The sequence below is a fragment of the Podarcis filfolensis genome, assembly GCF_964270895.1.
Source record: "Podarcis filfolensis genome assembly, chromosome: 3".
Taxonomy (NCBI): domain Eukaryota; kingdom Metazoa; phylum Chordata; class Lepidosauria; order Squamata; family Lacertidae; genus Podarcis; species Podarcis filfolensis.
Window position 1 is genome coordinate 5,151,624 of NC_139606.1, and position 14,582 is coordinate 5,166,205.

At 42.1% G+C, this 14,582-nt stretch overlaps 1 protein-coding gene across 1 annotated transcript in view; it reads left to right on the forward strand.

Annotated features, from left to right (window-relative positions):
• Positions 1 to 14,582, forward strand: part of LOC310759026 (uncharacterized protein) — a 79,119-nt gene that overhangs the window by 43,707 nt on the left and 20,830 nt on the right. Inside the window, exons 11-14 of the mRNA XM_083605785.1 lie at positions 1,383 to 1,567; positions 4,752 to 4,914; positions 5,525 to 5,674; positions 13,509 to 13,669. Coding sequence (XP_083461911.1) covers positions 1,383 to 1,567; positions 4,752 to 4,914; positions 5,525 to 5,674; positions 13,509 to 13,669 — 659 coding nt within the window. The remainder of the gene's footprint in view (positions 1 to 1,382; positions 1,568 to 4,751; positions 4,915 to 5,524; positions 5,675 to 13,508; positions 13,670 to 14,582) is intronic.

Consider the following 14,582-nt stretch of genomic DNA (forward strand, 5'->3'; position numbering starts at 1 on the left):
TTCGTTTGTGGAAGTAAGCACCACTCACTTGAGTAAACATTGAACTGAAAGGCATATCATCCAATGTACAGCTTTGAATAGTTGTGGAGAAGAAAAAAATCGGAGGGATGATTTAATGATTCGCTAGAGACATTACATAACATAATACATGGGTAGCTCATTGCAGTTGGTAGACACTGCTGTTGACCAAACTGCTCTGTAGCTTTGTTGTTTTTGTAGAAGACTTTTAGACCGTGTCGGCCTTTGGCTTGCCAGGTTTTTATCTGGAGGTTTCTGCTTTTTTTCTGTTTGGCTCCAGAGGCCTCCAGGCCTGGTGTAGTGGTTAAGAGCAGTAGACTCGTAATCTGGGGAACCGGGTTTGCATCTCCGCTCCTCCACACGCAGTTGCTGGGTGACCTTGGGCCAGTCACACTTCTTTGAAGTCTCTCAGCCCCACTCACCTCACAGAGTGTTTGTTGTGGGGGAGGAAGGGAAAGGAGATTGTTAGCCGCTTTGAGTCTCCTTCGGCTAATGAAAAAGCGGGATATCAAATCCAAACTCTTCTTCTTCTTCTCAGCTATCGTTGGGATGCTTCCAGTCCCAGCCGGGTCGAGGCCACTGGGAGGTGGCTTGGGGCCCTTCACGGCATCCTTGGTTGTCACGTTGGGCACCCCTGGTTACCCCCCAATCATGGTGGCAGCAGTGGCCGGGTTGGCAGTGCAGGCACCATCCAGGCAGCGCCATTAGTGCTTGCGGTCCTCAGAAGCTCCGTGCTGCTTTGGCGCTTGCCATCTTGCCTCGCCGGAAGTCCATACTGGTGCACTTTGTAACATCCATCCCTGAATGCAGTCCAATGATCACTCTGAAGAATTTCAGAATGCTGCCCTTTACTCCCATTATAATAGATTGATTTTACAGCTAATCCTGAGTGACAGGTCTGCAGCCAGATTCAAGAGAGCTTGAATTTGTTCTGGAAAGGATTAGTTTGTGGAAGTAGGCAGTTCCCCCTTGAGTAAACATTAAACTGAAAAGCAAAACATCCAATATACAGCTTTGAATAATTGTGGAGAAGAAGAAGAAAAAACCAGAGGGACAAAGCAGGACACTTTCCATTTTACTGGGTGGTTTAATGATTAGCTCAAGACAGTACCTAGCATAATATATATGCTGCTCACTGCAGTTGCAAGACATTGTCCTTGACCAAACTACCCTGTAACTTTCAATATAACCACTGAATAGTTGTGGAGAAGAAAAAAATCGGAGGGATGGTTTAATGATTCGCTAGAGACATTACATAGCATTATATATGGGCTGCTCATTGCAGTTGGTAGACACAGTTGTTGACCGAATTGCACTGTGGCTTTCATTATAACCACTACCCCAAAAAATTGCTTCCTGAAACAAAATGGATTGGACGGAGCCGATTCCAGCATTGTTCCTCTTTATCCTTATGGTTTGCTTTGTTTTGAAACTGGGCGCTTTCTGGAACAAGAGCTCCCAAAATCTTCCACCAGGACCGAGGCCTTTACCTCTCATTGGGAATCTCCACATCATGGATCTCAAGAGGCCTTACAGAACCATGTTAAAGGTAAAGATTCCAGTTCTTCCCATGGCAAGGCTAAAGGGTACTTGGGCAGCCCAGGCAGCAGAGCAGGGTAATAATAATAATAATAATAATAATAATAATAATAATAATAATACATTTTGTTCTTTTACAGCCTATAAATCTCATCTTTCCTTTGTGTGCAACAGAACCTTCTCTTATCTTTCCCAATAAATAGTCACAGGACCTAGTTGTAATTTACACCTGGTAATTTGAACAAGGTGTCTGGGGGTGTCTGGTGTCGAATCCCGTTTGACTCTGCCTCCATTTTCAAGGATGCAAAAGTGCTGGTAGAAACCTTGCCTAGCCCAGCCTCCTCCTTGAGCCTATCTATCTAAACTAGATTTGAGAGGTGCCATTAAAGGTATAATCACTTTTATCCTTAAAGGTAAAGGGACCCCAGACCATAAGGTCCAGTAGTGGCCGACTCTGGGGTTGCGACGCTCATCTCGCTTTATTGGCCGAGGGAACCGGCATACAGCTTCTGGGTCATGTGGCCAGCATGACTAAGCCACTTCTGGTGAATCAGAGCAGCGCATGGAAACGCCATTTACCTTCCCGCCGGAGCAGTACCTATTTATCTACTTGCACTTTGACGTGCTTTTGAACTCCTAGGTTGGCAGGAGCAGGGACCGAGCAACGGGAGCTCACTCCATCACAGGGATTCGAACCGCTGACCTTCTGATCGGCAAGTCCTAGGCTCTGTGGTTTAACCCACAGCACCACCCACGTTATCCTTACAACTGCCTATTTTTTTCTGGTTTTCTGAGTATTCCTAGCAAATATTTGTGCTCCCACAACTGAATAATAATAATAATTTAATAATAATTTATTATTTATACCCCGCCCATCTGGCTGGGTTTCCCTGGCCAATCTGGGTGACTCCCAACAGATTAATAACACGATAAAACATTAAACATTAAAACTTACCTAAAAACTACTGCCGTCAGGTGTCTTATAAAAGTCAGATAGTTGTTTATTTCCTTGACATCTGATGGGAGGGCGTTCCACAGTGTGGGTGCCACTACCGAGAAGGACCTCTACCTGGTTCCCTGTAACCTCACTTCATGCAGTGAGGGAACCGCCAGAAGGCCCTCGAAGCTGGACCTCAGTGTCTGGGCTGAACGATGGGGTGGAGACTCTCCTTCAGGTATACTGGGCCAAGGCCATGTGGGTCTTTAAAGGTCAGCACCGACACTTTGAATTGTGCTTGGAAACGTACCCGGAGCCAACAGTGGCATAGCAAGGTCAGGTGATACCCAGTGTGGGTTTATTGTCACCCCCCCACACACACACCTTGAAATATATACAGTGGAACCTGGTGGCACTGTGGGTTAAACCACAGAGCCTAGGACTTGCTGATCAGAAGGTCGGCGGTTCGAATCTCCACGACGGGGTGAGCTCCTGCTGCTCGGTCCCTGCTCCTGCCAACCTAGCAATTTGAAAGCAAGTTAAAGTGCAAGTAGATAAATAGCTACGACTCCGGCGGGAAGGTAAACGGCATTTCCGTGTGCTGCTCTGGTTCACCAGAAGTGGCTTAGTCATGCTGGTCACATGACCCGGAAGTTGTACACCAGCTTCCTTGGCCAATAAAGCGAGATGAGCGCCGCAACCCCAGAGTTGGTCACGACTGGACCTAATGGTCAGGGGTCCCTTTACCTTTACCTTTACCTTTACCGTGGGTTAAGAAATTAATTCGTTTGAATACCTGACGGCCAGGAATGATAAACAAGCGATATTAATGTTTGTAGATGCGGAAAAGGCCTTTGATAATATATCTTGGGAATTTATGATAAAGAATATTGATTTAATGGGCACTGGACAATTGTTTATAAAAGGTATAAAAGCTATATATTCTGGTCAAAAAGCAAAATTAATAGTAAATAATATAATAACTGGAAATATTGAAATTACAAACGGTTCAAGACAAGGGTGTCTGCTCTCACCACTATTATTCATATCGGTACTGTAAGTCTTTCTAAGGACAATAAGAGAAAATGAGAAAATAAAAGGAATTTCAGTTGGCTGGAAAGAACATAAAGTGAAAGCCTTTGCAGATGACTTGGTACTAACTATAGAAGAACCATTAAATAATGCCAAAGAAGTTATTAAAAAAATAGAACAATTTGGACAAGTAGCAGGTTTTAAATAAAACAAAATCAATACTAAAATATTAGTTAAAAATATGAAACAAGACTTGGTTGATATATTGCAGGAGGAAATTGGTATAGAAGTAGTCAAAAAAGTTAAGTATTTAGGAATTTGGTTAACCACAATGAACATAGATTTATTTCAAAATAAATCCTCCAGGCGTTCCTGGAGTTGTTCAGCAACCACCCGCTCAATCACCTTGCCCAAGAATGGAAGATTTGAGACTGGGTGGTAGTTCACCATATTAGCTGGGTCCAAAGATTTATTTTTTAATAAGTGGTTTTATAACCACCACTTTCAGTGGAGCTGGGAAGGCTCCTTAACAGAGGGAAGCATTCACCACCCCGCAGAGCTTTTATGAGCCAGGGTGGGCAAGGATGAAGGAGACAGGTGGTCAGTTTCACTGTCCAAGCAGCCTGTCCACATCCTCAGAGGTAACACATTGGAATTCCAGAAATCTGGCACTCTCCCGCCCTGGTCCCCCTCCCACGGTGGACTCTACTGAACTGGGTGAAAAGGCTAAGCTCAGTTCAGGAGACTCCACCATGGGAGCAGGGCCAGGGAGGGAGAGTGCTATCATGCAGCTGTAGCAGCAACTGTTGCTGCTACAGCTATTAGTAGCAAATGTCTTGATGAGCACTGAGGCATAGACAATGCTCTTTTACTTTATCATTATGTTATTTGGATTCTGTTTTGCATGATGATTTGCAAAGATACAAAAAGGGAATTCATTCCACAAAATTACTATTCTTAAGTCATATGTTTTCAGCTCAGTCCAAGGCACAATAACATGGACGTAATTTCTACCAAGTTCAATAGTAGTGATTAAAAAAAACCTGATACTAGTCTAACAGTCAAACCTTGCTACTAGATTCTGTGGAATGTACAAAATAACCTTGACTCTTAGGTAAATGTGCAAGCTAATGCAGCCTTGGTTCTGTCAGAGATGATTTACATTAATATATTCATTGGGTATACCAGAACTCTCTTTCTCACTTTTTCTTCTGTTGAATTCCAGTTGTCAAAGCAGTACGGCCCCATCTTCAACATCCAAATGGGACCCCGGAAAACTGTGGTGTTGACAGGATATGAGACAGTAAAGGAGGCTCTAGTTAATCACGCGGACGCATTTGCAGACAGGCCCATCGTTCCAATGTTTCAAGAGCTTGCAGAAGGCTTAGGTGAGGCACTTCCCTTTCTATTGGAACTGGTAATGCTTGCAGACACACACTGGTCCCACCAGGTGAACACAATCTGTTCCCAAGAAATGGTTTGTAGGATAAGCGTTTGCAAAGCAAGTCATTGAAATCCATTGTTTACTGTGGGGAAAATCCTTGTGAATTTTTCAACCAACCTCAGTGCCTTTGACATTGACAGAGTATCTGCAGGCATTAGGCTGAGAATGTGTAACAAAAAGTGTCAAATGTGGATTTCTGCAGATTACATGGAAAAGTAATGCCACACACCATTTTCTTGCCCAGCCTATGCAAAGAAGAAACATGAAGGAGGCATAATATCTGCCCATGGAATACAAAGTTCTGCTGGGATCCCTGACATGTACAAACCACCCTCTACTCTATCCTACACTTTGAAATGGAAAATATTGTTCAATGTGTTCTCAGTTCTTGCTCTGATGGCACAGCTGCCAGCTACTTTGTCAAAGCTCAGAAGTCTGAATGGGAGAATAGCTGGGATCCATTCTCAGTTCCATGGAAGAAATGCAGAACACAATTTATTGATATTTTTGTGCAATGGCCATGCAGACATAAAACCTTTTCCTCCCATTTTTAGGTGTAACTTTGTCTAATGGTGAGAACTGGAAAGTGATGCGGCGGTTTGCTTTAAGCACATTACGGGACTACGGAATGGGAAAGAGGACCATAGAAGATAGAATTGTTGAGGAATGCAGTGTCCTGATAAAGAAATTTGAATCTTACGAAGGTGAGTTGGTGTTTTCCTCTGGTGCATAGCTACACTACCATAGTTTAAAGGTGCCAAGACTATTGTGTTACATATTCCTAAATTCCAGAAGCACAGCTCCCAGGGTTAATAGAATCATAGAATCATAGAATCATAGAGTTGGAAGAGACCACAAGGGCCATGGAGTCCAACCCCCTGCCAAGCAGGAAACACCATCAGAGGCACTTCCGGAGGCGGCGCCAACGGCAATGGCGGTCTCCTTCTGAGTAGGAGGGAGAAGCTCCACAGAAAGTGGGTCTGTCCGCTACGGCGAAGCGGAGACCCGATCAGAAATCGCAGGCAGAAAGAGCCTGCGAGCGTGGGACTCGGCAGGCACCTTTTGCGCCCCCCGATTCAGCGAGGGAGCCCCGCAAGGGGTTCCGGAGCGCAACGGGAGCGGCGCGGTGCTGCGAGTCGATTGCTGCGTCTGCGGAGCGAAGCCGCGTAGCTGTTGCCGGAGAGCGCTGACCTTTTTCCTGTGAAAATTTGGCTGCAAAAAGAACATCCGTGAGTAGGGGAATGTAAAAGACTTGGATTTGAAGAGAAAAAATAAGTGAAATTGGGCTCCGAAGCGGAAAGGTGTAAACAGGAAGTCCGCCTTTCCGTTTTGTAACAGATCAAAGCAAAGACATTCCAACGCTATTACTTTAAAGTGGACTTTAAAGTTTTAACTTCAAGCATTAAAAGAAAGAACCCCCCCCTTAGAGGAGAGGGGGGAAGTTAAGAAAGTGACTTTATTTCTTCTGGGGATCTTCTGGGAATTAAATAGACTTTTTGCGGAATCCCTGGGAACGGACTGCCAGGTTTATGAGGATTGCTACATTTGGGCTCGCACTATTTATGGATACTGTAAATATTTAAGATTTAACTCTGCAAGGAGATACATTTAGAAGTCTTCTTTGGACTGAATTGTATGTTTCAATTAAAGAGGGGACACGGAAAGTTAGAAAAGACTTTGTTACTTTGTTATTGAGAATCTTATGGTGGTTACTGTGTCCCCCTAGAGGACTACTGAAGTCTGCATCTGACTGGGGGAATTTTCCATTGCTAACATTGGGGACTTTCCACTGCAAGGCTTGACTGTGGGAACTGACCTTGACTGAAGATAAAGGGGAATGACTGACCAAAGAGCAACAAGATCTAAGGTCAAAGTGCAACAATCTATCTCAGTCTCCCAGCAACGCAGAGCATCTGTGCCTGGCCTCCCTGTGACTCAGGAGGAAGATTCAGGGCAAATTGAGACAAAAGGAATGGCCTCAGAAGGGGAATTTACATCTGTACTGAATAAAATTTATGAGAAATTGGAAGGCCTAAGCAAACAGGTTTCAGACCAATCAACTGAAATTAAAGGGAACACAGCCAGTATTAACTCAAATACAAAAGCTATAGAAAAACTGCTGGAGGAATCTGCGTCTACCAGGAAAATAGCTGAGGAAGCAAAAGAAAAGGTTGTGGCTGTGGAGGAAGAAATCAAACCTATGCGTAAACAGATTGGGGATCATCAGGCTCTATTGTCCATGATCGAATTGAAAGAGAAGCAGACAAACCTGAGGATCAGGGCGGTGCCAGAACTTGAAAAAGACAATTTGAGCAACTACCTTTCACAGGAATTTGAGAAATTTTGGAATTTGGAGCTGGAAAAAGACTTTAAGATAGTGAGCGCCTTCAGACTTGGAAGAGGAGGGAGGAAAAACAGGGTGAGAGACTGTTTGGTGACCCTCCGTACGAAAGAGGAGAGAGATAAGATATTGGGTGCTCACTTTCAGAAGACTTTAGAGATTAATGATTCCAGAGTGGAGATCTTTAAAGATATACCGAAACACCTTTTGGACTTGAGAACTAACTACAGAGACTTGGTGGCCTTGCTGAGAAGGAATTGCATTGTTTTTAGATGGGAGTTTCCCCAGGGACTGTCTTTTACGTTGAAAGGGAAAAAGTTCAGAATCAGATCAGTGGAAGACAAGGAAAAATTTTTGAGAGATTTTGAAGAAGACTTACAAAAAGAAGTGACAGATGTGCTAAGAGTCCTGAGACCAGGAGTTCTAGACATAGCACCACCACCTTTGGGACCTGACAAATCGAAAAAAAGGATACCACCGCAAGAACTTGACGAGCTTTTGGGAGCAGCTGGAGGAAATTAAAATAATTACACCATGTCTCTGCAATTATTAAGTTGGAATATTCACGGTTTTAACTCCCCCGAGAAGAGGAGGAAAGTCTTTCATATATTGAAAAAGGAACAATTGAACTTAATTTGTTTACAGGAAACTCATGTGGCAAGGCTCCATAGAAAAGTTCTTATTAATAAAAGATTGGGTCAAGAATTTATCTCATCGGACAAAGTCAAGAAGAGAGGAGTTGTTATTTATGCTAAAGAGAGCCTATCACCGAAATTTGTCTTTAAAGATGAACAAGGAAGGATTGTTGCAATTGAGATTCAATCACAAGGTGAAAAATATTTGATCGTAGGAGTGTACGCACCAAACGAGGGGAAGTCTGAATTTTTTAAGAAATTGCATGAGACATTGTTGGACTATTTGGACTATAACATCATTATGATGGGAGATATGAATGGGGTGGTATCTACAAACATGGATAAGTCGCAGAGACAGGTGGTAACTAAAGATGGCAGATTACCAAAAACTTTCTTTGAACTGGCTGACAATATGGACTTGATTGACATTTGGAGAACTAAGAACCCCCTTGGAAGAGAGGGAACATTCTTCTCTGAAGCCAATATGACCTGGACAAGAATTGACCAACTATGGATAACTAGAGGACTGGCACCCAAGATACGAAAAGTGGAAATTTGCCCAAAAACTTGCTCCGACCATAATGCAGTGAAGATGGAGATGAAACTAACGCCAATCGGTTACTATAGATGGAGGATGAATGACACCCTGTTCAGAGACCAGGAGGTGATTAAGAAGGCCCAAAAAACTTTGAGAGATTACTTTGAGATAAATTTGAACACTATGGTTGAAAAAAGGACAATCTGGGACGCAGGTAAAGCGGTTATGAGAGGGTTTTTGATCCAACAGAATGTAATAAAGAAGAGAACCCAAAATGAGAAAAAAGATAAAATTTTGGAAAAAATAAAAGAAGGAGAGAAGAAATTAAGAGCGAAACCAAAATCGCAGGAGATTCTGAGAGAAATTAAGTTATATCAAGTACAGTATATGAAAATGATAAACCAGGAGGTGGAATGGAAAATTAAGCAGATGAGACAAAAGTCATTTGAATCGGCTAACAAATGCGGGAAACTGCTAGCATGGCAGATGAAGAAAAGACAGAAACTAAATACTATTATAAATTTGGAGGTAAATGGAAAGATCATACAGAATCCATTGGAAATTAGAAACTGTTTCCAGAGATATTTCAAACAACTATATACACAAGGGCCACAGAAAGAGGCGGAGTTAGACCAATTCCGGAGGAAAAATGGACTACAAAAAATTTCCCAAGAAAAAAAGACAATGTTGAGTGATAAAATTACAGAACAGGAAGTGGAGGGTGCCATTCAGAATATGCAATTGGGTAAATCTCCAGGACCAGATGGCTTAACCTCCAAATATTATAGAGTTTTGAAAGATTGGTTAATTCGGCCACTAAAGGAGGTCTGCAATGAGATCTTAGAGGGGGAAAAGGCGCCGGAGTCGTGGCAGGAAGCCTACATTACACTTATACCGAAAACTGAGACTGAAAAGACGCAACTTAAGAACTACCGCCCCATATCCCTCCTTAATGTGGATTACAAAATATTTGCTGATATTTTGGCTAATAGGCTAAAAAAAGTATTATTGGAAGAGATCCATAAGGACCAAGCTGGCTTTCTCCCGGGTAGACACTTGTCGGACAATACAAGGAATATAATTAACATTTTGGAGAAGCTGCAAGTGAACATAAATACTAAAGCAGTTTTAATTTTTATAGATGCGGAGAAAGCCTTTGACAACATTTCTTGGTGTTTTATGAAGAAAAATCTTCAGGGGATGGGGGTGGGCCAAGGGTTTGAGAATGGTATAAGTGCAATTTACTCAGAACAAAAGGCTAAACTAATTGTTAACAATGTGGTGACAGAGGGATTTAAGATAGAGAAAGGTACACGACAAGGCTGCCCAATTTCCCCATTGCTGTTTATTTCAGTCCTGGAGGTACTACTGAACATGATCAGAAGGGACCGTCTGATTAAAGGTATTCAGGTCGGAGCCAAGCAATACAAATTGAAAGCATTTGCAGATGACCTAGTTTTAACATTACAGGAGCCAGAATCTAGTTCAAAAAGGGTTTTGGAATTGATTCAAGAATTTGGGCAGGTGGCTGGTTTTAAGTTGAACAAGTCAAAAACTAAAGTTCTTGAGAAAAATTTAACACCGATTGAGAAAGGTTTCAGAAGGAGACAGGCCTAACAATAGTAAAGAAAGTTAAATATTTGGGGGTTAACATGACCGCTAAGAACTTAAATTTATTTAAAGATAATTATGAGAAATGTTGGTTGGAAGTGAAGAAAGATCTAGAGATATGGTCAAACCTGAAGCTTTCCTTGTTGGGCAGAATTGCGGCTATTAAGATGAATGTATTGCCAAAGATGTTATTTTTGTTTCAATCTTTGCAAATTTTGGACAAAATGGACTGTTTCAAGAAGTGGCAGAGAGATATTTCTAGATTTGTCTGGCAGGGCAAGAAGCCCAGAATAAAATTTAAAATACTAACTGATGCTAAAGAAAGAGGTGGATTTGCCCTGCCAGACCTGAAACTTTATTATGAATCGGCCGCATTTTGTTGGCTGAAAGAATGGCTGCTTCTTGAGAACACAGACATTTTGGACCTAGAAGGTTTCAATAACGTTTTTGGATGGCATGCATATTTGTGGTACGACAAGGTTAAAGCTCATAAAGCATTTAAAAACCATATTGTCAGGAAAGCACTGTTTAATGTTTGGCTAAGATATAAAGACTTATTGGAGAATAAAACCCCAAGGTGATTGTCACCAATGGAAGCAAAGGCACTGAAAAAGTCCAATATGGAGGCCAAATGGCCGAAATATTGGGAAATATTGGAACAAGAAGGAGATAAATTGAAATTGCAGAGTGTTGAGAAACTAAAAGACAAGGTGCGAGATTGGCTGCATTATTTTCAAATAAGAGAGGCCTATAATTTGGACAAAAAAATAGGTTTCCAGGTGGAAAAATCAAAACTGGAAACTGAATTGTTAGAACCCAAAACTAAAACACTTTCAAGAATGTATAACTTGCTGCTAAAATGGAACACGCAGGATGAAATAGTTAAGTCTGCTATGATTAAATGGGCACAAGATGTTGGTCATAACATTATGTTTGCTGACTGGGAACAGTTGTGGACCACAGGTATGAAATTTACGGCATGTAATGCCTTAAGAGAGAATATTATGAAAATGATATACAGGTGGTACATGACACCAGTCAAGCTTGCAAAAATCTATCATTTGCCCGATAATAAATGTTGGAAGTGTAAAGAAAATGAAGGATCATTCTTTCACCTTTGGTGGACGTGCCCAAAGATTAAGGCCTTCTGGGAGATGATATATAATGAAATGAAAAAAGTATTTAAATACACCTTCCTGAAGAAGCCAGAGGCTTTTCTCTTGGGCATGGTCGGCCAATTGGTGCCAAAGAAGGACAGAACTTTTTTTATGTATGCAACAACAGCAGCAAGAATTCTCATCGCAAAGAATTGGAAGACACAAGAGCTACCCACCCTGGAAGAGTGGCAGATGAAGTTGATGGACTATATGGAATTGGCGGAAATGACTGGCAGAATCCGAGACCTGGGAGAAGAGTTGGTGGAAGAAGACTGGAAGAAATTTAAAGACTATCTTTGGAAATACTGTAAAATTAATGAATGTTAAAATTATGCTTGGATGGGTAATAAGTGGTAATTAGTGACAAAAGCAATAAGAGTATGTAAAAAAAAATATGTATGGACAGAGGGTTGAAAATATTGGGGTATGAGATGTTATGACACAAAGTTAAGATAATTTGAAAAAGGGTAAGAATTTGCTGAATTAAGTATGTAAATGGGAACACAAAAGGGGGGAGGTGTGAGGAGGTCAAGGATACAAGCATATGACTTTGAGGATATTGAGAAAAATGGAGTTGTTTTATTCTTTTAATTTCTTTTTTCTTAACTAGTTGTTTTTTGTGTGTTTTGTGAGTTTTATTTTTTGTATTGTCTATTTTTATTTGTGGTTTTTCTTTTTTATTCTGTAAATCTTTATTTTTCTCTTTTGTAAAATCTTAATAAAAATTTATTTAAAAAAAAAAAAGGAAACACCATCAGAGCACTCCTGACATATGGTTGTCCAGCCTCTGCTTAAAGACCTCCAAAGAAGGAGACTCCACCACACTCCTTGGCAGCAAATTCCACTGTCGAACAGCTCTTACTGTCAGGAAGTTCTTCCTAATGTTTAGGTGGAATCTTCTTTCTTGTAGTTTGGATCCATTGCTCCGTGTCCGCTTCTCTGGAGCAGCAGAAAACAACCTTTCTCCCTCCTCTATGTGACATCCTTTTATATATTTGAACATGGCTATCATATCACCCCTTAACCTCCTCTTCTCCAGGCTAAACATGCCCAGCTCCCTTAGCCGTTCCTCATAAGGCATCGTTTCCAGGCCTTTGACCATTTTGGTTGCCCTCCTCTGGACAGGTTCCAGTTTGTCAGTGTCCTTCTTGAACTGTGGTGCCCAGAACTGGACACAGTACTCCAGGTGAGGTCTGACCAGAGCAGAATACAGTGGCACTATTACTTCCCTTGATCTAGATGCTATACTCCTATTGATGCAGCCCAGAATTGCATTGGCTTTTTTAGCTGCCGCGTCACACTGTTGGCTCATGTCAAGTTTGTGGTCAGCCAAGACTCCTAGATCCTTTTCACATGTACCGCTCTCAAGCCAGGTGTCACCCATCTTGTATTTGTGCCTCTCATTTTTTTTGCCCAAGTGCAATACTTTACATTTCTCCTTGTTAAAATTCATCTTGTTTGTTTTGGCCCAATTCTCTAATCTGTCAAGGTCGTTTTGAAGTGTGATCCTGTCCTCTGGGGTGTTAGCCACCCCTCCCAGTTTGGTGTCATCTGCAAATTTGATCAGGATGCCCTTGAGTCCATCATCCAAGTCATTGATAAAGATGTTGAATAAGACCGGGCCCAAGACAGAACCCTGTGGCACCCCACTAGTCACTCTTCTCCAGGATGAAGAGGAACCATTGATGAGCACCCTTTGGGTTCGGTCAGTCAGCCAGTTACAAATCCACTGAGTGGTAGCATAGTCGAGACCGCATTTTACCAGCTTCTTTACAAGAATATCATGGGGCACCTTGTCAAATGCCTTGCTGAAATCAAGGTAGGCTACATCCACTGCGTTCCCTTCATCTACCAGGCTTGTAATTCTGTCAAAAAACGAGATCAGGTTAGTCTGACATGACTTATTTTTCAGAAATCCATGCTGACTATTGGTGATCACAGCATTCCTTTCTAGGTGCTCACAGACTGTTTGCTTAATGATCTGCTCCAGAATCTTCCCTGGTTCCCTGCAATTGGTCTGTTCCTTAATGTGCAGATTGTACTGCAACAACTCCTGTGACTTCCAAGCATTTCTTAGCCTAGCTATGGCCACATCCAGCAACACTTAGGATCAGTTTCTTTGATAAAGGATTTCTACACATAGGTAAGCTGCCAGTAGGGATTTAAGGCAACAATGAGCAGACTTAAAAACAATGCCCTTTCCATATTTGGAATTTCAACAGAATATTTTTGTTTAACTGTCTTGTTTATGTCTAGGTAACCCATTTGAAACCACCTCAATTATGAATGCAGCTGTTGCCAATATTATAGTGTCCATACTACTAGACAAGCGATTTGATTATGAAGATTCCACATACATAAGACTTCTGAAGTTGATCAATGAAAATATCCGGCTTTTCGGAAGCCCTTCAGTCACGGTAAGCTATTTTTTCCAATTAAAACAAACAAACAAACAAACAAACAGTTCATTGTAATGGCAGTGTGTGCAAAGTGGGCAGGGCAACATGTTTATTGTATATTGTTCAGGATTCACTACGAAACACAGAATATTGATATCTTGAGAAACCTGCTGGTGATTCGAAATATTTAGAAAACTCACACGGCACAGTCATCTCGTAACTACAACAAAGTCTCTTTTGCAAACACGTGTCAGCGAAGCACAGATTCTGACAGGAGGAGAAGAAGCAGGCACAGGAGGACTTCCGGTCAGCCCAGTGGATGAATGGCGGATTCCCTCCGAGCTCCGGTGGGAATCGGCTTTGCGGTGACAGGGTCTGGCCGCTGCGGCGAAATGGAGACCGGGAAAAATCACAGGCGGTGAAGCCTGTGAGTTTGGAGGCTCGGTGGGCTCCATTTGCGCCCCCCCCACTGCGAAAGAGCCTTTTTAAAGGCTCCCGATCGGAAAGGGGGTGTATGGCGCGGAGCTGAGCGCCGTCTACCTTCTTCGCGGAGTGAAGCCACAAGCCATAGCCGGAGAGCGCTGATTCCTTTCTGGACAATTGGAAGCTAAAATAACTACCCGTGAGTAGGACTAAGTAAATATTTGGAAGAAAATCTTATTAAATTCGGCCGAAACGGGAAAGGTATAAACAGGAAGTCTGCCTTTCCGGTCTTGTAAATAGATCAAAGCAAAGAGACTGTAAAGCTGTAACTTTGAAAGACGTTATTAAAGACTTAAAATCCAGCACCAAAAAGGCGACCCCCCCCCCCCGTTTGCAGGGACAGAGGGGTGAAATTGAGTAACATTTATCCTGCAAGAAAAAAAAAAGGAGAAAAGGTTTATCTGCTGTCTTTAAAACCTGGGAACAGACTGCCTATGAGAGGGAAGCC